The following is a 22,243-nucleotide window of genomic DNA, read 5'->3' on the forward strand; positions in this document are numbered from 1 at the left end:
TACTAGTGTTTTAATGGGTGAAGGCACAATGGGGACGATGACTGGAGCATTTTGGGCATCCTGATTTTTAGTCATGATGGAGTTTAGTGAGTTGAAGAAGAAGGTGTTTGGTTTGAAGAAGGGAAAAGAGGAATTTTGGATTCTTTGATGTAGATCACTGCAAAAGTGACTGAAAGGGGTTATTTAATAGGGGTAAGGAACCTGTTAGGAGTGGGTGGCAATTTGGGTAGTTGTGTCGGTTCATAAGAGGAGAGACATTTGGGTTCAAACAGCGGGAAAGAAAAAAAATTGACAATTGATGACATGGGACTTTTTCAGCCGTTTAAAAGTTATGCATGAGAGTACAGAGGAACTACTAACCTGTGTCGAGGAACCAGGTTCTCCGACAATTTTTGCAAATGTAAGCCTCATCCTTTAACCAACGTGCAATGCATTTGCTGCTTCTTTGCTATGTAATTGTCATGCATGTCTACCTGTAATAGTATAGAGATGAGTTAGACTGTGGTAAAAAACACTTTTTATCTATTTTACCTATACATCTCTTTCGTAGCCAATCCTCGAGGGACCAGGTCCTCAGCTTGATTTCATCAACCATAGAGAGATGCAATTTCGTTCAAAATGCTATCTGCTCGGTGCTTTGGTGAATATGTCTGCAATTTGATCTTCTGTGCTGCAGAATTTCATACAAGTAAGCCCTTTTTCAACATTATCTTTGAGGAAGTGATGTCGCACGTCAATGAACTTTGTTCTATTATGTTGAGCTGGATACTTGGCCATGTTAAGAGCACTGGTATTGTCACATAGTAAGGGTACACGCTCAGAGAACACACCAAAATCTTCTAGCTACTGTTTACTCCATAACAGTTGAGCACAGCAAGATGCAACAACCACATATTCAACTTCTGCAGTTGAGAGGGCCATTGAGTTTTGTTTTCTTGTACCCTATGAAATTAGACATGAACCCAGAAAGTGTGCCATGCCAGAAGTGCTTTTCTTATCCATCAGATACCCAGCATAGTCAGCGTCTGCATACCTAATTAAATCAAAATTATCTCATGAGGGATAATAGAGAACCAAGTACCGTGCCCCTTTGAGATATCTCAGGATTCTCTTGGCTACTTTTAGATGGGATTCCTTTGGATTAGATTGAAACCTGACACAAAGACCCACACTAAAAACAATATCTGGTCTGCTAGCTGTGAGATATAGGAGTGACCCTACGATACCTCTATACATGGTCTCATTCACAGAGGAACCAGGTTCATCCATGTCTAGACAAGTGGTTGTTGCAATGAGAGTATCAATGATTTTTTATCCTTCCATGTCAAATCTCTTGAGCAGCTCCTTGATGTACTTTTGTTGACTTATCATTGTCCCCTTGGGAGTTTTCTTCACTTCTAAACCCAAGAAAAAGTTTAGTTCCCCCATCATGCTCATTTCAAACTCACTCCCCATGAGTTTTGCAAATTTCTCACACAGAGAATCGTTTGTTGCCCCGAAAATAATGTCATCAACATAGATTTGTACAATGAGCAGGTTCCTTCCTCGTTTCTTCATAAAAAAGGTGTTTTATATTTTTCCTCTTGTAAAACCATTTACTAGAGGAAATTTTGACAACCTTTCATACCAAGCACGAGGGACTTGCTTTAGCCCACACAGAGCCTTATCAAGTTTAAAGACGTGCTTAGGATGCTCATGATTCTCAAATCCAAGTGGTTGCTTGACGAAGACCTCTTCTTTTAGAAAGCCATTCAGAAATGTACTTTTTACATCCATTCAGAATAATTTGAATTCTATATGAGATGCAAAGCCAATGAGAATTCTGATGGCCTCCATTCTAGCAACTGGAGCAAACGTTTCATCATAGTCAATCCCTTCTTCTTGATTGTAGGCATGAACTACTAGCCTTGCATTATTCCTTGTTGCTTTTCCAAACTCATCAAGTTTATTTCTGAATACCCACCTGAATTCCTATAACAGTTCGATTAGCGGGTCATTGAACCAGGTGCCACGCACTGTTCCTCTAAAATTGATGGAGCTTTTCTTGCATAGCTGTAATCCAATATGCATCTTTCAATGCTTTCTTGATATTTTTGGGCTCTATGTGAGAGATAAAGGCTAAGAAGGCAAGTGAGTTTCTTGTCTTTGATCTAGTTTGAATTCCTGAATCAAGAGGAGTGATTATGTTTTCAAGAGGGTGTGAACTTTTGTGCTTCCAGTAAGATGCTTGAGTCTCATTGTTAGATGATCCAGGTAATTCAGACTGTGAACCTTGGCTTCTCCTTATCTTAGCATATGGGATGCCTTGGACAACATCGACAACTCTATTCTCAGCTTCAATTATTATGATTGAGGGACCAGGTTCCTCTCCATCAATTGGAGATATGGTTGCACCATCCTCATTTGATTCCTCAACGTGGCTCATCATATCAGCATTTCCATTTGCCATGGCAATGACTTCACCAGGGACAATTAACTGTTTTTCGTCTTGATCATTCTTATCATTCAAATCCTTTCCACATGGGTCACGAGATTCATTAAAGATCACATATATGCTTTCTTCAACACATTAAGTTATTTTGTTGTATACTTTGTAGGCTTTGATTTGTGATGAATAGCCTAGAAAGATTCCGTTATTGTTTTTGGCATCGAATTTTCCAAATGCTTCCTTTCCATTGTTAAGGACACAACATTTACAGTCGAATGTTCTTAAATATGTTAGCTTGGGCTTCCTACAGTTCAGCAGTTCATATGGCATTTTGTTCAGAAGAGACCTGATCATGCACTTGTTCAACAAGTAGCATGTAGTGTTGACGGCTTCTACCCAGAAACCTTTTGCAATGCCACTGTCAATCAACATTGTTCTTACTATATCTTCAAGAGTCCCGTTGTTCCTCTCCGCAATACCATTTTGTTGAGATGTTCTTGGAGCTGAGAAATTGTGAGTGATGCCACTTTTAGCACAAAATTCATCAAATTTGGTAGTATCAAATTCTGTCCTATGGTCAGATCTGATAAATACTTTATTATGGCTCATCTTCACCTGGATCTTCTTCACAAATGCTATAAACACTTGAAAGGATTCATCCTTGGTTCTGAGAAACAGAGTCCAAGTGAATCTGGAATAGTCATCCACTATAACAAATATGTACTTCTTTCCTCTTCTACTTGGCACCCTTATAGGTCCACATAGATCCATATGGAGGAGATCAAGTGGCCTTGAGGTATTAACTTCCTTTTTGGGCTTGAAAGAGGATCTGACTTGCTTTCGTTTTACACATGCATGACATACCCTGTGATCCTTGAAGCTTGAATTGGGCAGACCACGAATCAGGTCTTTCTTGAGCAATTTGTTTAGCAATGTGAAACTTGCATGGTCCAACCTTCTATACCATAGCTCAGCATTATCATCAACAACACTCAAACAACTGAGATCTCCATTTTGCAAGGACTCAAATTCAGCGATGTGGATATTTGTGGATGTGCATATCTTGGATAAAAATTCCACTTTGTTTCCTTTGTCACAGATTTGGGAAATATTCAGCAAGCTGTATTTCAACCCGTTCACGTAGTACACATTTTAAATAGAGTGAGAAAGAGACTTCCCGATCCTTCCAACTCCCAGAATGTATCCTTTCTTTCCACTTCCAAAGGATACACTCCCTCCTTGCAGGGCCTTCAGCGAAATAAAATCATTTGTACTTCCAATCATGTGATTTGAGCAGTCGCTATCCATGTACTATTGTTGGTTGCTCCCTTTCACTATTACCTGCACAAGAAAATCAAGAGTTAGACTTAGGAACCTAAACAAGTTTAGGTCCCTTGTAATGAGGAAAGGGGTAAATGAGAGCTCTTTTGGTCCAAGCAGGCATCACACGTTTTTTGTATGAAGGATCAGGTTTCCTAGCAGTAGTTACTTTTTCAGCAAAAACTTTATTTTTTTGTTGAGATTGAAATCTGGCCTTACAGGTTTCCTTAAAGTGCCAGTGTTACTACAGTGAGTGCAGAGCCATTTATCAAGTACAGTAACATACTTGCTCTGAGGGTTGTAGGGAGTCTTTTTCCTTTGAAACCCGATTCCCTACCTATTTCCCCTACTGTTTGTATACATGGAAGTGATTGCATCAGAGGACCGGGTCTACTTAAGTGATTTTTCTAGGTCACTCTTCACTTTTCCTAGGTCTTCCTAAAGTTGTCTGTTTTTCTCAAGCTCTGCGCACAGACTAGATTTCACTGATTTTAACTCATCTTCAAGCCTAATGTGTGCTTCACTTACAACTTCCTTTCCGTTTTGAGTGTTTCTAAGCCTACTTTCCCTTTTTAGTTCCTCAATTGCTTCCGTTAGGTCTACAACCACCACTAATAGGTCATATCTCTCATGCTCAATGTTAGCAACCCTCTTAGCTAAAACTTCTTTCTCCTTTGTTACACACTCAATGGTCTCTTTTAGATCGAACACAACAACCACTAGATCATCTCTGTCATGTTCTATGTTGGCAATTTTTTCAGTTAAGACATCTTTTTCTTTCTTTAGACTCTCAATGGTTTCCTTTAAGTCTACCACCACAACTACTAGATCATCTTTCGACTGTTCTACTTCTCCCAGTTCCACAGTGAATGCATATTTATCATTTATAAGACTATGATGCACATCAATTAAAATATTTGCCAAAGACATAAGTTTTTTTGGAGAATAAGACTTTAGATTTCTTTGAACATCTAAGAAGTTTACCTTATCATCATCATCGTCATCTTCATCATTGTCAAATTTTGCCATAAGGGCAAAGATTAAGTCATACTCAGCTGATTCACTTCCCACTACCTTCATGGAGTTATCACCTTGATCATCATCTTCTTCAGATTCACTGGAAGTGTCCCCCATGCAGCAAGGGCTAGTTTCACAATATTGTTAGCGTCATCTTTTCTCTTGAATCGTTTGTCAGAACCTGGTTCCTCTTAGTTGCTTTGTTAGTGTTGTGTTTGTACTGATATTTCTTGAGGAGAGGGCAATCCTTGATGAAGTGTCCTAGCTTGCCACACTTATGACATAGGTCATACCCTTTTGGCTTGCTGGACCTGCCCCTTTTTGGAATGCCTAAATTTCTGTGAACCATTTTCTGAAACCTTCTTGTCAGGTAGGCCATATCAGCATCCTCACCACCTGAGTCATTACTATTTGTCTTGAGGACCAGGTTCTTCTCCCTTTTGGGCTCTCTTCTCTCATTATCCTCCTTCTCCTCCTCCTTCTTCTCCTTCTTCTCCTTCTTTTTCTTCTTTTTCTTCTTCTTCTTCTTCTTATTCATTTCATAGGTCTTGAGATTGCCGACAAGTTCATCAATGGTCAGCTCCTGAAGATCATTTGCCTCTATAATGTCATTTACTTTGCTTTCCTAGGAATTAGGTAATCAACAAAGTATCTTCCTAACAAGTTTGTTCCTGGGGATGATCTCTCCGGTGAGTGAAGCTCATTGATGATAGACGTGAAGCAAGTGTGCATATCCTGAATGGAATCATCGTCCTTCATTTTGAAAAGCTCATACTCTATGGTCAGTATGTTAATCTTGGACTGCTTTACCTACGTTGTCCCTTCATGAGTTGTTTGGAGAGCTTCCCAGTTCTCTTTAGCTGATTGGCATGTTGAAATCCTATTGTACTCATCAAGGTCCAATACCACAGACGAGGATTTTCTTAGCTTGAAATTTCTTTTCATTAGCCTTGCGGTCAATATCATTATATTCCTTTCTTATTTTAGGAACTGTCATTACGGGGTCTCCAATGGTCTTCGTAGGAATGAAAGGTCCATCGCAGATGATATCCCAGAGCTCTGAGTCTTCAACCGTGATGAAGTCGTGCATCCTTGTCTTTTACCATCCATAGTATTGGTCGTTGAATCTTGGTGGTCTGTAGGTAGACTGACCTTCTTCTAAGTTTGGAGGAGCAGCCATGATGATCATTTCTAGGTGTTCACTTGATAGAAAGAACCCCCTCTAATACCAATTGATAGAAATTAAGGGTCCACCGAACTATATAGAGAACCAGGTTCTCTATTAGTTCCCACAGAAAATACACATACTGTAGTAAGTAAATGATACAATGGAGTTTTACATGAAAAACTCCTAGTTCACGGGACCAAAAATTACAGCCTACCCTTGTAGGATTTCAACTTCACTATTGAGCAAACTTTAGATTACAAACTAGTGTAACCTAGGAATTAACCTCTTAATCCCTCACTAACTTGTAAAAACACTATTACAAGCTACTTTGTAATAATTCTATTACAAAGACTTTACAACTCGACTAACTCTAGCCAAGACATAAATACAAGGGTTTATGATTTACAAAGATTTCCTACACAATGCTTATAACTAAGCTAAGTAGGAATTAACAAGTAGAGTGCTTTAACAAAGGTACAACACAACTAAGGACATGTAATAACTCGATACATGGAACTGGTCCGTTGTTTTGTTGTTCTTTGTTCTTGATGTCCTTGAGAGTCACTTGCAAGATTGATAGATGACTTGAGAGAATGCTTGATCAATTCTTGAATGTGCACGTGTTTTGTTTTACCTTTGCTTGATGTTAATAATTCATTTATGACATCACTTGAATGATGCAAATAAGTTAGATAAATGGCATTCCCCATAAAGCTGACTGCTGCACTATTTTCGCACTGTTGTGTATGCAGACAATAACTTTACAGCTGGAAGAGTTGACTTGTATAGTCACCTCGGGAACTGGTAGCTATCTGTTCCCTCTGCTATTCCTTTAACTCTGAAGAGTTGAGCTGTGTCTCCAACTTGAGACTTGTTGATATTTAAGTTCTTGAGGATATGTATCAAGTTCCTTGTCTGGTTCTTAATAGTAAGTTTGTTAGATCATAAAAATATACCCAAATAACCTATCAATTACGTTCTTTGAATATATTCCGAGCGATTTTGGTCCTTAAAGTTTTCCTAAACTAAATATTTTTAATTAGCGAGAAACACTAGATAAGTTTCGTAAAATCACAAAGACTGTATGCAACATCCAAAACTGCATCATACACTAGAAATAAACCAAAAATAACAAAAATTATATCTTAAAAAAACTTGCCTTAAGGACCAAAATTGCTCAAGAATATATTTAAAGGCTATTTGAACTTGCCCCAAAACATAAGAGACCATTTTTCTCACTTGCACAAAAGTTCCACCTCCCAAAGGAAAAGGCAGTGGCAGAGCCACATAGCTCCAAGGGGTTTCAATTGGCACCCCTTTGCTGGATAATTACATTATTTAGTGTAAGTATGTAATTTTTGACCCGCACGATTTTTAAGAGTTATTTTTAGTATTTGTAGTATTTTTAGTACCTATTTGATTTTATAGAATTTTAGTATATTTTTATTTTCAATTTTAATTTTTAGACACAAAAAATGAAAGTACAAAAAAAATAGTTCATTACATATTTTCTTATTTCTTTTACTTAAGGCCATTAGTATTTTATTGTAATATTTTGATTTTTACTATGATTTCGATTTATTTCTTTTCTCTGCCCTTACTTGAAAATACAAAAACAAAATAGTTTCATATTATGCTATAGTTTTACTTTAATTAATTGAATTAAGTTTAATTTATTTAAAGGGAAGAAGTTTTAGTTGGTTAGTTTATCGATCTTTAGAATTAAAGAGTTCAAAATTTGAGCCCAAATTCGGATAGCTTATTCCTCTTAGCCCAAAACTCCCATAACTCATAAATATAACAAACCCTAAAATAAAAGACGCCTCTCTTATTCTCACAAAAGAGAAGACTTGCCGCAACAAACAGAAGAGAGAACGAGAACCTTACCCCTTCTCCAGAAGCCATCGGCAGTAATAAGAAAAAGAGGGAGAAAAGGAGCAACGACTCTCTCATCTCTCTCGATCAAGGTCAGCGACCGCGCCCCCATCATCGGAAAGCATCCACAAAACTCCCTCCTATCAAAAACGAGGTCAGCCTCCTCTGTCGTCTCCTCTGTTTGCCATCTCAACCACCATAGACGCCACTTAAAGCTCCAAAATTAGTCCATAGAAATCCAGAAACATCCCTTTCTCAACCCAAAAAAAAAATGCAGCAAACATAGCCTGCCAAGACCCATCACATTCCAACACTAAAAACACTCCAAAAGCACTGCGAAAACCAGTCCAATCCAGCCCCAAAATCAGCCAAAAACGATCAAAACAACAACTCAAAATTGCTACCATTCGAGTTTGAGTTCTCAGTCAAGGTTCCTTTATCGGCGAGGTTTCCGATCTGAGATTAGTGAGCTTCCCGGCGAGGTTCTTCGCTTCATGTCGAGTTCTCCATTTTGTTTTAGGATTGTCGTCTGATTTCTTGTAAATTCATTTGGAGTTTTTGGCTAAATGAAAGTTCTTATTCTCTAATATGCTTCTTAGTTTATGGTATTTGCTGCAATTCTGTTTGGCTTATGAAAGTTAGATGAATATTCTTGTTAATACTTGATTACATCATGTCTAAATCATGAAATTGCTTGAGAATTTTCATGGGTTGGATGTGTATTTTTGTTTCTATGAGTTTGAAGTATTCATTAAGTTGAAATTCGAGGCTGCAGGCATGTGAGCAATAGAAAGCAAAAGATCAGAAACCAACAGTAAAGAAACATCATTAAGTTATGATAGTTATTCAACACGACATAGTGTATGTGAGGCGTTAAAGATTTAGGCATATGAAGATTAGGATATATGAATTTGATGTTTTGCTTGCATATGAAGATTAGGATATCTAAATTTGATGTTTGGCAGCAAACTGGAGGTAGGGAGTGAATTTATTTGTTCGTAGTCCTTCGTCTTATTTCTATGTTATTCTATATCTTTGAAATTTTGATGATTTCCATAAAGGAAAAGGGATGAGCTATTATATGGTTTAGAGTAATTGATTTTGAGTTAATAAGTTTGCTAATGCAATTTGAGCTCTATTTTATTTCGATTTGATTTTATCTTTTAAAAGTAGTTAAATCTCGCTAATTTGCTTGTTTGTTAACAGAGGATATATATATTTATTCATAAGCTAGCCCATATTCACTAATTATGAACACGATAGTATGCTTTAGGCGCGTTATTAATTAATTGAACTATCGTAATTATGTATACATTCGCGTAACATAATTATGATTCCCAAAATAAATCAAGGTACGCGAACGCGCGACTTTGGCCAAACAATTCTTAATATTAACGAAGCGTGACTAATTGTGTACACGTATGCGTGACATGATTCTTGACACGCCAAACGAGACGAGTACATGTACGCGTGACACTTTTTCTTGATAATCCCATAATTCCATAATTCAGTAATTAAAAGCCGTAAAAAGGTAAATGTACATAGGTTTTAAAATGAGTGATTAAAAAATTAATTAAGTCAGGTATGATTAAAAGAGACCGTGCTAAAACTACGAAACCTCGAAATGCCTAACACTTTCTCCAGGATTAACAGAATTTCTTACCCAGTCTTCTTGTTTTCACAGATTTTAAAACAGTGTCAAATTTTCTCGATTTGGGATTTAAAACAAACCGGTGACTTGGGACACCATATTATTATTCCAACTGGCGACTCTGAAATAAATAAATAATTTCATTTCAATTAATTTTATTTTAATTGGAAAAACTCTCTATTCCTTCGAAAAAGGAGGTGTGACAGCTCTGGCGACTCTGCTGGGGATGGAACCCAGAATCTCTGGTTCAGGGTTCAAAATTCGAGCTTGTAATGTAATATGTAATTGGCTTTATTGTTTGTGATATTACTGTGTTTGTGGGTCTAATGTGGTAATTTTCACTCATTTACCGCTTTGATATTATTTGAATTGTATTTAAATGTCTTCTTACGCCTCCCTTCTGAGTCTTTTAAAAATATGGTGCACACGTACGCATGACCTACTTTTTTGTTAGAAATCGTACCAAATAGAACGAAGCTGGATCAACAACTACGCCGGCTAGACTTTCATGCTCCTAGTACATTGCCCCCACCTCTGCTCGAGTTGTCCGCTTTGATAAGCCATGTCTAGAACAAAACCTAGAATAACATAGCATCATGCCGGATCCTTAGTAGGAATGTTTGTTTGCATCACGTGCATTTGACTTTGGGCACTCAACACAGGGGTTAGGTCCATCTAGGAAAGGTGTCCCAAAAATAAAAGACCATCCTGATGCACCCTATGTGCTACATATTACATTCTTCAAGGGTATAAGGGATCATTTGACGGACCAATGATGGTTGAGGATAAATGAGAAAGAAAAGAGGGTGAAGTTTAAAAATGAAGCAAGTAGGGCCCAATTATATTTTTCTTTCACAATTGTTTTTCAAGAAAAAGACCAAAAAATGACTTTCCCATCATTTTTCAAAAAAAGACAAAAAATATGTTTCCTCCAAATCAGTTTTTTTTAATTCTCGCTCGTATCCAATCTTTCTGAACTATGCATACCTGGTTCTCGTCTTTCGGGGAAGGATGCGTAGGCAACCACATAGGATCTGGTCTTCCTAGTGAGTCTTAAGTTCTTGGCTTCGAGGATTGTAGCCAAATCTTGCATGTCTAGCCACTTTTGGCCACATAGGTCATTTTGCAAAATATGGCTCTTTTCGCTAAGTGGCTTGTTGAATTGTGTCTGGAGAGTCTTGAGTTTACAATCAGTTTTCTCCTAACTTTAGGGTTCGTCCTTATTGAATTTATATTTCTAGCCACTCTTGGGCCACATCGGTTGTTCTTGTAAAATGTGACCATTTTCGTAACAGTGAACCATGTATTAGAATCTTGAGTTTGCAACTAGGTGTCATATTACTTTAGGGTTCGTCCTTGTCGAATTTGCATCTCTAACCGCGTTTGGCCATACCGACCCTATTTTGCAAATTGGGCCATTTCTGCAAAGTAATTGTGAGGGTCATTATTATTGGGAGTTTGAAGCCATATAAACCTTAGTGAGGCATTTTCCATGTCTTAGAGGTCAATCTTGCTAAGTTTTCACTTTTATCAACCTCTTGGCCACGTAGGCCGTTTTGCAAAAATTGCCTCAATTGTGTCTTGCATGTGTCTAATAGGAAGTGTTTTGGTCTTACATAGTGTCTTGAGTCACTAACTATGTTTGGTCTTATTTTTCTCATTCAGGTATGGATCCATTTGTCAGAACTTGAGCATGACGGACGCCCCAGGACCATCTAGTCAGGACCTCTACATTCAAGAGCTGCTTAAGGAGACTTTTTTATATTTTGAATCTATTTTTTATGTTGTCTTTTACTTTCTAGTCCTGTACAGTAGTACTAAGTCTTTTAGGTGGTGTCAGAATCTATCATAGTCAAGTTGAGTTTGTCGAGTCTTTCGTTGTCGTATTTCTGATTCTGTATTCAGAAAAAAAGTTATAACTGAAAAATCCAAAAAAGATTTTAGTTTTTAGTTTATTTTGTCCATTGCTTTTTCAGAACTACGCTTGATATGCTTCATGTGGAACATGATATGTTGGCAACCTACATAGGGTTCGATTAAATCGTTTATGAAATTAAAAAAAAAAGTAAAAGAAAAAAAAGGATGAAGTTGTGGGATGTATGAAATGAAAGGAAAGAAAAGAGTGAAAATTATAAAGAAAAAGAGAAGAAAGAAAATGAAAAACCAAGGAGTTCTAGAAAGGAAAACAAAGAGGAAAAGGGCAAGGAGACTAGTGGGATGATGCCATATGACCTTGCGTTCCTCACAGTTAATTGATGATAGGTGCATTGCACGTAATGTGATGTTATTATATGATAAATGCCCTAACGCTAACATGTTGGCTTTGTCTTGCTCCTCTTTGTTATCCTTATTATTATCAAAAGGAAGGTGGCTGATTTGTGGCATTCTAGCGATTCATCCATACAATACAAGGTGAAAGAGCAAGGTAGTCATGGCTAGCAAAGACTTAGACACAAGTGTTGTTGACCCACCGAAGGAGATTGTGGAGTCGGAATCTAAATTGAATGAGGAGGTCCAAAGGTTGAAACAGCAGATGGCAGAAATATATCAGGCTTGGATCAGGGGGCATCCTCCACCTTCATTCCCTTCTAACTACACTGAAACCCTGCAACTATCCCACCACTATCACAAACCCAGGTTCCCACTACCATTGACTTTTTCCCTCAACATGCACTAGGTTTTACCCCTTACCACAACTACCCTGACACCTCATCCCAAACTTTCCGTGCTCCACCAGCCAAAATAACCTCATACTCTGCTCCAACATCTGCTCCTGTTTTTGTAGCCCCTCTATCACACCTCCATTTTCACCTACACCCCGTAAAGGGGCGTAAAGGGAGTTTTTCCAATTAAAGGACAATCGTAACGGGATTTATTTATTTAGTTCAGAGTCTCCACTTGGGAGATTTATGGTGTCCCAAGTCACCGATTGAATCCTGAATCGAGGAAAAGATTGACTATGTATTACAGTCCGCGAACCAGAAATCCGGATAAAGAACTCTGTTAACCTGGGAGAAGGTGTCAGGCATTCCCGAGTTCCGTGGTTCTAGCACGGTCGCTCAACTGTCATATTCGGCTTATCTATCTGATTTTAATACATGTTGAACCTATGTGCAAATTTTAACTTCAACCGCTTTTATCTATTTTTTAAGGAAAATTGCAACGTCATTAAAGCAAGTCTTGAACCACGTCACATAAATGCACCCGTGGTTTTTGACATATTTTAACATCGTTAAGATTTGGATTTGAGTCACATAAATGCGCACCCGAGTTTAGAAAGGTAACACTATTAAAATACGCGCCTACAGAGACTAGCGCGTTATTACTTTGGGGAAAATCCGTGAAATTCGTTAAACGGCCCATCCCGAAATCTATGTATTTTTATATACATTTAATGAGGGCCCCGTAGTTTATTTGTTTGTTTAGCGAGGCTCATCTCATTTTTATTATTCAAAAGGCAAACCTAAAAGCTATGGTGATTTTCCTATTTTTTACTTGTCTCTAATAATAAAAATAAAACCTAACTAATTATTATCTTTTAAGAAATACTACATCTAGATCTGCAAACTCCAAACAGTCTACGCGAAGGAATCATAATCCAGGCCAAGCACAAACTGGACCAATCACAGACATGGGTCCAGGCCCCAAACGGATATGCATGTCAGACCCAGGCCTAGACCATTTATTTCGGCCCTGAAGCTTACACTTTATGCAAAGGGGCTATCGATCCCCAGCCATTAAATTAAACAACGCTTCAGTTCAATGTGCACAAGTGTTCACTGAAAGTTTTAAAACCATAAAGTTTAATGAACTAGCTCAACGAAACGAACAATTAATCTGATTCTTTACCCCAGCCCTTATGCTAACCAAAATTACCAACTCCAGTTCACGTATCTATCAGATTTAAAGTCGTTGTTCATGCTAGGAATTAACACGGACAATCATGAAAAAGCTTAACTTATTGAGGTGATTAGATATTATACCATGTTATTCGTACAATAAGTCATGTCTAATTTTATACCCGTTTATGATCCCAACACCCTAAATATGGAAGCTATAGCAATTGGCTATTACGAGCAGCTTATATAGTCCAGTATAAATTCATGGTCATATAATCAATAATCCACAGTCTTTCTAGTTTAATTACAAGACAAGTTTAAGAAATTACTAATGCGTATTTGAAATTTATAACTACAAGCTATACTAATAGTGAAATACATAAGCAAATTCATATGATAGCAGTGCCTCATCATTTGATTTCATAATCGTTCAGATACATCGAATGAAACTTCAAAGCATTAGAGACAACAAGGAACCTGGAAATATAATCGAGTAGAAGGAGGAGTTAGCAACAGAAGAGCAAACAACAGCAACCAGGAATTCAAACAGCAACCATCACAGTTCAAGACCAATTTTTACCCAAAATCAACTCGACCACAACCCAGAACAAGTTGCAAAAACCAATAGCAACAGCAAATATCAAAACGAATAGACTCAATAGAGTTAGAATTAAACCAAAACTTAATCAGTAGACTACTGAACCACTTCAGCAATGAGAATCACTATCCAGAATTTGACTTACACCTATGAATGCAATGAAACAATATATTTTTTTTGGTTTTCTGTTCTTAAACTCTCCAGAACTCTAAAAAAAACTGAATGCCTTAGCTTTTAAAATGCTGTCTGAGACTGCCTCTTCAAAGAACTCTCAAAACTCTCTCACTCCCCTCCTCCTTCAGGTTTTTAAGACTTCTATTTTTTACTCCAGGTCTGAAAAACTCTCCTCTTATTTCTTTTGAACTTCTATATCTCTCCCCTCTTAGTCTGTCCGAATCCCCCTTATAATACTCTCCAAAATAAATCCCCCCTCATTCTAAGGTCTGCCATGTTTTTTATACCCTAAGACAGACCCCTTTTCCAGCCTGTTTTAACACTTAAATCATTAAGAAATGTGTTTCTTCCATCATATTCCCTGACATCCACTACTAAGTGTCTAATTTCATTGTTTAATTCAAAGGTGTATGGGTCATGCTATATTTTAATCGATTCCTTTTAGGCCTCCACATACCATTATGTTTTGTTTCCCACTAACTATTAGATTAATGATTAATTAAGTACTTTACTGATAGCCCACTAGCAAGACCATTTGCCCAACTTTTAAACCCCAAATTACCCCTGAAATTATTGTGATTTACTGTCCTAGTCCAATTCCCTTTCAATCTGCACCCAAAAACCTATCGGCTATAACTCATTCCCTAATCAAATAACTAAGCTGATTCCTAATTGATCACCAAACTACAGCAGCTATAACCAATTTAATTCAAATTCACTTAGCAGTTCAAACTTAGAACTCAGATTAGATCAAATGGTATCCAAATGAAGGCCAACGAATCAGGACAAAACATATTTGAACATAACCAAGTTAAACTTCCAACCATGATTGACACATTACGTGGGAATGGCTAACTATATTCACAACTCTAAACTAAACAAAATTAATGAAATACTGTAACATACTGGACGAAAATAAACTGAATTTATATGTAAAATGATGAACAACAAAAACAAGGAGCCAAACATCACAGAAAATGAGACCATTTGAACTAGTAATACTAGTAACCAATTACAAGACTAGACACAGTTTTTGTACAAGAACATTACAGACACTGACTTTTACAACCAAACTAAAAGACAAACACACTCAATTGATTCAACATATGCCAATCAACCACATGAGAAAAAAAAAGAAAAACTGGACCAGAAAAAAGGTCAGAAAGAGAAGAGAGAAATAAGTCGAAAAGATGATGAAATACACCGAAACTTAAGCCGATAAACAACAACAAAAATAGAAAAGAAAAAGAAGAAAAATACCTCAAAATTACAGGCTAAACTCCAAACAGTTCCCATTTTAAACTTCGATTCGAACTTTTGAGATCCAAACGGACCTCAATCGAGTGTTCTCGACTGAAAACACTCGACTAAGGTCGATTAAGAACCTTCAATTTCCCCTTTACTCGGACAGGTTCCAGGTTTTGGCTCTCTAGGGTTCTTCAATAGATTTAAAATTCGACCAGTTCTAGCAAGATTTGAGCCAAAGTAGGGGTGGTTTGGGAACGAGGGAGGTCAAGTGGAGCTGGGGGTGAACTTGGGACTGGTTGGGTAGGTTTAGGGTTTTTCTCAAATCTTTGATTGAAGATTCGAAACAAACCGGGATGATTCGAGGTTAAAGGGGTAGGGATTTGTGTTGAGGGTGGTTAGAAGGTTTAGGGGTGTGAGTTTCGTGGTCACCGGCATCGTTGCCGCCGACTTTCAGGCGAAGGGGTACGAGGGAGGCTAGGGTTTGCTGGAGGGTCGTTTGGTCTCTGGTTCTTGGAGACGAAGGGGAGGGGTTTGGCTTGGGGGGGAACGGGTAAGGGATTAGATTTATATACCAGAGGGGGAAACGAATCTTGGCGTTTGATCTGATGAGATCAACGGCCTTGATTGATCATTTAAGTGGAACGGCGCCGTTTAGGCACTCCTAAGACCGGATCCATCTCCGGTAAACGGGTCGGGTTGGGGAATGGGTAAGGAATAGATGATCTCGGTCATTGGATTGATTCAATCCAATGACACTGATTGAAAGTGACATAAACGACGTCGTTTGGGACGTCTGAGTGGGCTGATCAGTTGGACCAGGTTAGACACAAAATTTAGGCTGGATTTGGTCAAAATTAATATGGCCCAGTCCGATTTCTCTTCTATCTTTCATTTTTGTTTTCTTTTCTTTTTAAACTAATCTTCAAAATTAAAAACCTAAAAATCCTATTTTAAATTGTAAAACCAAAATTAACTTAAATTGCTAATTAACTCTTAAAAATATCACACAAGATTGAATAAAAGAAAATTACACGATTTTGACATTAAATATTAAAATGCGAAGTACATTACTTTTTGTGAATTTTTTCATTTTTGTAGAGCATACTTAACTACTCCGAATTACAGAATTAAATCCTAAATGTCAATGCAACCTATTTTTGTATTTTTCTTTAATTAAAACAAAGATGAACATGCACAGACAACCGAATAATTAACAAAGTGCCACGAAAATTCTCCAAATTGCGTACAAAGAAAAACTATTTTATTTTTTGATTTCTTTTGGAGTAGTTCCTGTGAGGCAAAAATCACGTGCTCACAGCTGCCCCACTTTGTCTGAAAACATGAAGAGTTTTCGTGCAAAGATAAAGTGAGCGGATACGAGCGATTTTTGCCTGTTTGAACACTCCGTGTGAAGCATTTTCTTGAAAGATTTGACCGAACCTCTGCTTCGAAGGTTTTCCTACATATCCCTGGCTAAAAGGGAATCAGGTCAATGTAGTTCGGGAAGTTTCGGTAGCTGGGACTACCATGAACTGTGGTTTCACTGTTACTGTTGCTGCTACTGATACTGCTTACTGAACTCCTTATTACACCTTGATAAAAAATAAAGAAGTTATACTAAGCTATGGTCTATGAATTACAAAGATTTATTCTCAAACTTGGTCATGTGACTGTTGTTGCCTTGTTGCCTTGCTGTCTTGTTGCCTTGTGTTTCCTCTGATGTTTCTTGATTTGTATTCTCTCTTGATTGCCGAATTTGAACTGCTTATTTCCTTCTTGTGAGCTTCGAATTATTTTTCCTTCGAAGCTTGAACTACCTTCTTCCGACTAGTGTTGCCTTCCTTCCGACTTCTGAACTTTAATTTATACTGGGGATCTTTGTTGTAACCCTCCTCTTTACTGACTTCAAACTCCAATGTATTCCTCTAATATACGGGCGTGCCCCCGACTTCAAAACTTGAAATGTAAAGACTGAAATGTATTCCTCTGTTATATGTGCGGGCTCCCAACTTCAAAACTTGAAATGTAAAGACTGAAATGTATTCCTCTGTTATGTGGGCGGGCTCCCAACTTCAAGACTTGAAAATAAAATGCCACTCCTCTCTTCAGGCGGGCTCCTGACTTCAACAACAACTTAAAAATAAAACGCCATTCCTCTCTTCAGGCAGGCTCCTGACTTCAACAACAACTTCGAAAATAAAACGTCATTCCCCTCTTTAGGCGGGCTCCTGACTTCAACAACAACTTCGAAAATAAAACGCCATTCCTCTCTTCAGGCGGGCTCCTGACTTCAACAACAACTTCGAAAATAAAACGCCATTCCTCTCTTCAGGCTGGCTCCTGACTTCAACAACAACTTCGAAAATAAAACGCCATTCCTCTCTTCAGGCGGGCTCCTGACTTCAACAACAACTTAGAAAATAAAACGTCATTCCTCTCTTCAGGAGGGCTCCTGACTTCAACAACAACTTAGAAAATAAAACGCCATTCCTCTCTTCAGGCGGGTTCCTGACTTCAACAACAACTTCGAAAATAAAATGTCATTCCTCTCTTCAGGTGGGCTCCTGACTTCAACAACAACTTAAAAAATAAAACGTCATTCCTCTCTTCAGGCGGGATCTTGACTTCAACAACAACTTAAAAAATAAAATGCCATTCCTATCTTCAGGCGGGCTCCTGACTTCAACAATAACTTCGAAAATAAAACGTCATTCCTCTCTTCAGGCAGGCTCCTGACTTCAACAACAACTTAGAAAATAAAACGTCATTCCTCTCTTCAGGCGGGCTCCTGGCTTCAACAACAACTTCGAACTGCATTCGTATTGTTATTGTTCCCCCTTGCCTCCTGAACCATTTTCCTTCTAACTTGAATTATCTTTCTTCAGAACTGCTTCCCTCAAAACTTGTATTGTCTTCCTTCTTCAAAACTACATCCCTCAAAACTGGTGTTTCATTCCTCCGCAAACTGCTGGGATAATATTTTTTTTTCAAAACATGTTATCTTCCTCCTTCAAAGACTACTTCCCTTAAGACTTATGTTATCTTCCTTCTTCCTCAAGTGGGTACTTGACTTCAGGAAAATTTTCAAAAATGAACGAAAATTTTTCTGCCCCAATTCGATAACTTTCCTTATATCATACCTTTCCGTCATCAATAGCATTTCCTGTCCCTATTTTAAATCAAAGAAAGAATTTGGTCAGTTTAAAACGTGGTGGTTGGTTGTGATACTCCTGCTGGGGATGGTTTTCCCTTTTTTTTTCATGCTATGCGTTGTCTGACCATCTTGAAACTTGGCTGATTCCTTCCGACCTTCTTGACGATTCCTTATTAACAAACCTCTCAACCATATTCCCAGTCTCCTTATCTGACCCCATGTATTTTTCATGACAGCTGACTTCACTTGAAGATCTTGCATGTTTATTGATTAACCACTTTCTCCATCGTCTGTGTTACTGAAACACCTTTTTCCCGTGCAGACCCAATATCTTCTTTTGTGGTACTGTTCGTGAACTGGCATTTCCCCAACCTTTAAGTCTCCTATGAATTTCCAAATTATGTCCAACGCTTTCCGCGTTGTTCTTTCTTGATTTTTCCGCTGGCCTTGGTCTTATAACCTTCGATTTCTACTAGGGATATCCTTCTTGATACTGGTCCACCCTTTTGTCAACCTCATCATCGAATATACCCTTGGTTCAATCCCCCTGGCCCTCCTTTTGTTGCACTGTCCCTGAATTGATATGGACCAATCTTGGGTATTTTGCGCGAACCTCAAAGCATGTTGACTATTACCAGCTCATTGTGCTTATTCTTTCCTGACTTATACCACTTTGATGTACTAGTCAGATCTCGTCTTGCATAATTGGAAAGCCGATGGCAAATTTTGAAATCATTTCTCACTTGTTCTGACCAAAGAGACTCAAAAAGAGGAAATGACAAAGGTAAAAGGAACGGAGTAAAAGACAAAAGAAAGAGATGACTCCTAACAAGAAAACTACAAAGTAAAACCTATCATATGTGGATACCAACTCTATTGGCCATGACATGCACACGTGGCCTATCCTCCGTCGTTAATCGCCTTTCACAATCTTCATCTGGTGCTTTCCTATCTTATTCTCAATCTTTATTCGACTTGTAGTGCCCGAAGGGTTTTCACTATCAAGCCTCTCTCATTTGTTTTTTCTCTCAACTTATAGCCACCTCAAGGTGCCCGTGAAGGTTTTCACCGATAAGACTCTCTCATTTTATTACTTTTCTACCGGGGATCAGAGTGTTATTCTCGACTTCCATTTGCATGACTTGGCATCTTTCGAAGACTGGTCAAAAGGTCTTTCTTTGGACCGTAACGTGGGGTTTTGGATAGGGCTAGAAAGAAAGGGTATTAGCGGCTCAAAACGAATCAATTTGGGTTCAAAATTTACAACCTTCGGAACTAGATTTCTTTACATCAAACACAACTTCTGCCCCAGTTTCTTGCTTGGGGATTTTTGATTTTTTGTTACACTATGACCGAGCCGTGAAGCGCCTATGTATCCTCTTTGAGGAATCAGGTCAGACGTAGTTCCCAATTCCTTTTTTTGTTTTCCTTTTCACTTATTTATTATTTTCTTTTCTTTTCTTTTTGTTTCTTTTTTCTCCTTTCTCCTTTCTCTTTTGTTGTTTTGTTGTTTCTGTTGTTTTCTTTTCCTTTTTCTTTTTCTTTATCTTCCATGCTTGTGTTTTCTAATCTTTGCTACCGATTTCGAACGAGGGGTATGAAAGAAAACCAATAAGTCTCAAAGGGTTAACGAAGGATAAAGTGTTTAGATAGAAGAATAAAATGCCTTTGTCATTCCAATCTTCAAAACATGCCAAGCACAAACAACACAATTAAACATTCACCACATCTTCTGATTGTTCCAGACTTGATAACCATATCCATACATTCGCCTTTTCATTTGTCATTTTTAAAGCACCGTTGGGCAACACTCTCACTTTCGTTACCATGAACGACCCCTTGCCAATATGGCTAACTTGCTTTTATGGTTTTCTTTATGTTTTACTTGACCCAGTTTTACATGGATCAGGCTTCAAATGACCTCAAGTTGTTCCTATTTCCCTTAAGTGTCCCGATCATCTCCCAATGGCTTTATAATTAACTTTTAAGATTAGGCCTAAACTGTGCGCGCATGTTATGTCACTAGAATCGACGTTTGAACAAAAGAAAACACAAAAGGATAAAAAAGAACTAAACATATAAGATGACTGGAGGTAACAAAAGACCAGAATTTGCATTAGACAATCGGTGAAACGGTTCGCACAACAAGATAAGTAAAGCAACTAGAGTACAATCTTGGAACAAACCTGAAACAAACTTGGACAAAACTAAGCAAACCGCTATGACAAAATGGAAGAATAAGAGGGTTTGACACAAGACAATATCCGTATCACAACCCTAAAATAACCCGGATAACATAAATGACAACAAAATAAACCACCAAAAGCCCTACTCCGGCTGACCAAGGAATGGAGCGCATTCTCAATTACCAAGCACGACATCTTAGCCACTGAGCTTCGCATTAAGACCACTATCCACTTCAACATCTTCAACGTTAGTCAATATCCCAAGAGTGTTCACATGCTCTTTATTACTGTTGTCGATCGCAATCACTCCTTCGTGAATCATTCTTTCTATTTCCCTTGTCAATGAATGACAAGTCTCAATGCTATGCCCTGGGACATTGGAGTGGTATGCGCATCGTGTAGTAGGATCAAAGCTTCTTGCACGTGGATCTAGAGTATATCCGGGGAGCGGCTCAATCACGCCAGCATGCTTTAGCCTTTCAAACAGACTTGCATAAGATTCTCCGATAGGGGTGAGAGCCTTTTCTCGTTTCAGCAACCTCTCATTCCTAAATGCCTTATTTGGCCTAAAACCTCATCCAGGGGGTTTCTGGTGTGCTCGTGGGGGTGGATAGGCATTTTGGGGAGCTGGGTACTTGGAAAGTGAAGCATGTCTTTGGGAGTCCCGTGGAGAGAAGTAGCGTTAGGGAGGGGAGTAGCATTGGAAAAATATAGTTGGACGACGAGTGATGGAGCTACTCGGGTGGCTGGGAAAGCTGTCATAAGTGGGTAGATATGGAGAGTATGGAGGATCATCCGTTATTGTGTTAGGTGTTTGGGTAAGGATAGAGTTCAGGAAGATATGGAGGTGGCGGGGGTGGTGCTTTCCCAGTCATCCATGCCCGATACATGTTTGCCACATGCTGTCTCAACATTTTTACCTCTTCTACCAACCCGTAGCCCTGTTCAACTAGCTGTTTTCGGGCATCGGTACCAACCCACTTAGTTCTGTTGTTCTCTTCCATTGTCTTTTGCCTTTGTGTTGCAGGGAAGCTTTACTTTAGAACCATAACCAACCACCTTTCTGGAAATATAAAGAGAACAAAATAGGAGCAACCTGTTAGCGTTAGGGTTTTCAACAGATAGGAAAACACACATTGAGGATGCAATGCAACTAGGCAATTAACCCTTTCTATTATGCATTTGCTTCAGTTATGTACGTCATTCCGGCTTCTTATAATTGTGCTCCTTTTGAACGCCTCCTTCCTTTATTTTCTTTGTTTTCTCATTTTTTCTCTTTTCTATATGTATATATTTTTTCTTTTTGATAGTGGCCGAATCTTATGTGGATTGCCTACGTATCATGTCCTCGCATGAATCAGACCGTGCGTAGTTCTAACCACAAGTGCGAAAAATAAAGACACCATTTTTGGATTTTTCAATCTTCATTAGCAAAACGTTCTATTACAAGGCAAAACATTTTTGAAAGGAAACTGAAAGACTTGATACAGACTATAGACTTTATGCAAAAAGGGAAATACAAACTCCAACGGACAACAAACTCTGAAGACAAGGAACATACAGACTTCAAACTGTGAATGTCTCA

The 22,243-nt window shown here is 38.3% G+C and overlaps 1 protein-coding gene across 1 annotated transcript; it reads right to left on the minus strand.

The window, feature by feature from the left end:
• Positions 1-407: 407 nt before the first annotated feature.
• LOC142162961 (secreted RxLR effector protein 161-like) lies at positions 408-1,269 on the minus strand. Its single transcript, XM_075220192.1, has 3 exons — positions 1,082-1,269; positions 976-1,033; positions 408-473 (listed from the first exon to the last, which is right to left on the minus strand). The coding sequence occupies exons 1-3, from the start codon at positions 1,267-1,269 to the stop codon at positions 408-410; spliced, it is 312 nt and encodes a 103-aa protein (XP_075076293.1).
• Positions 1,270-22,243: the final 20,974 nt, after the last annotated feature.

This window comes from Nicotiana tabacum, chromosome 8, assembly GCF_000715075.1.
Source record: "Nicotiana tabacum cultivar K326 chromosome 8, ASM71507v2, whole genome shotgun sequence".
NCBI lineage: Eukaryota > Viridiplantae > Streptophyta > Magnoliopsida > Solanales > Solanaceae > Nicotiana > Nicotiana tabacum.

Excerpts from the sequence above, each read along its gene's own strand:
- LOC142162961 (XM_075220192.1), bottom strand. The coding sequence starts at position 1,269 with ATGGATGAACCTGGTTCCTCTGTGAATGAGACCATGTATAGAGGTATC. Across the intron at positions 1,034-1,081 it reads AGATATCTCAAAGGGGCACG|GTATGCAGACGCTGACTATG; the intron begins GTACTTGGTTCT and ends TGATTTAATTAG. Across the intron at positions 474-975 it reads AGAAAAGCACTTCTGGCATG|GTAGACATGCATGACAATTA; the intron begins GCACACTTTCTG and ends ATACTATTACAG.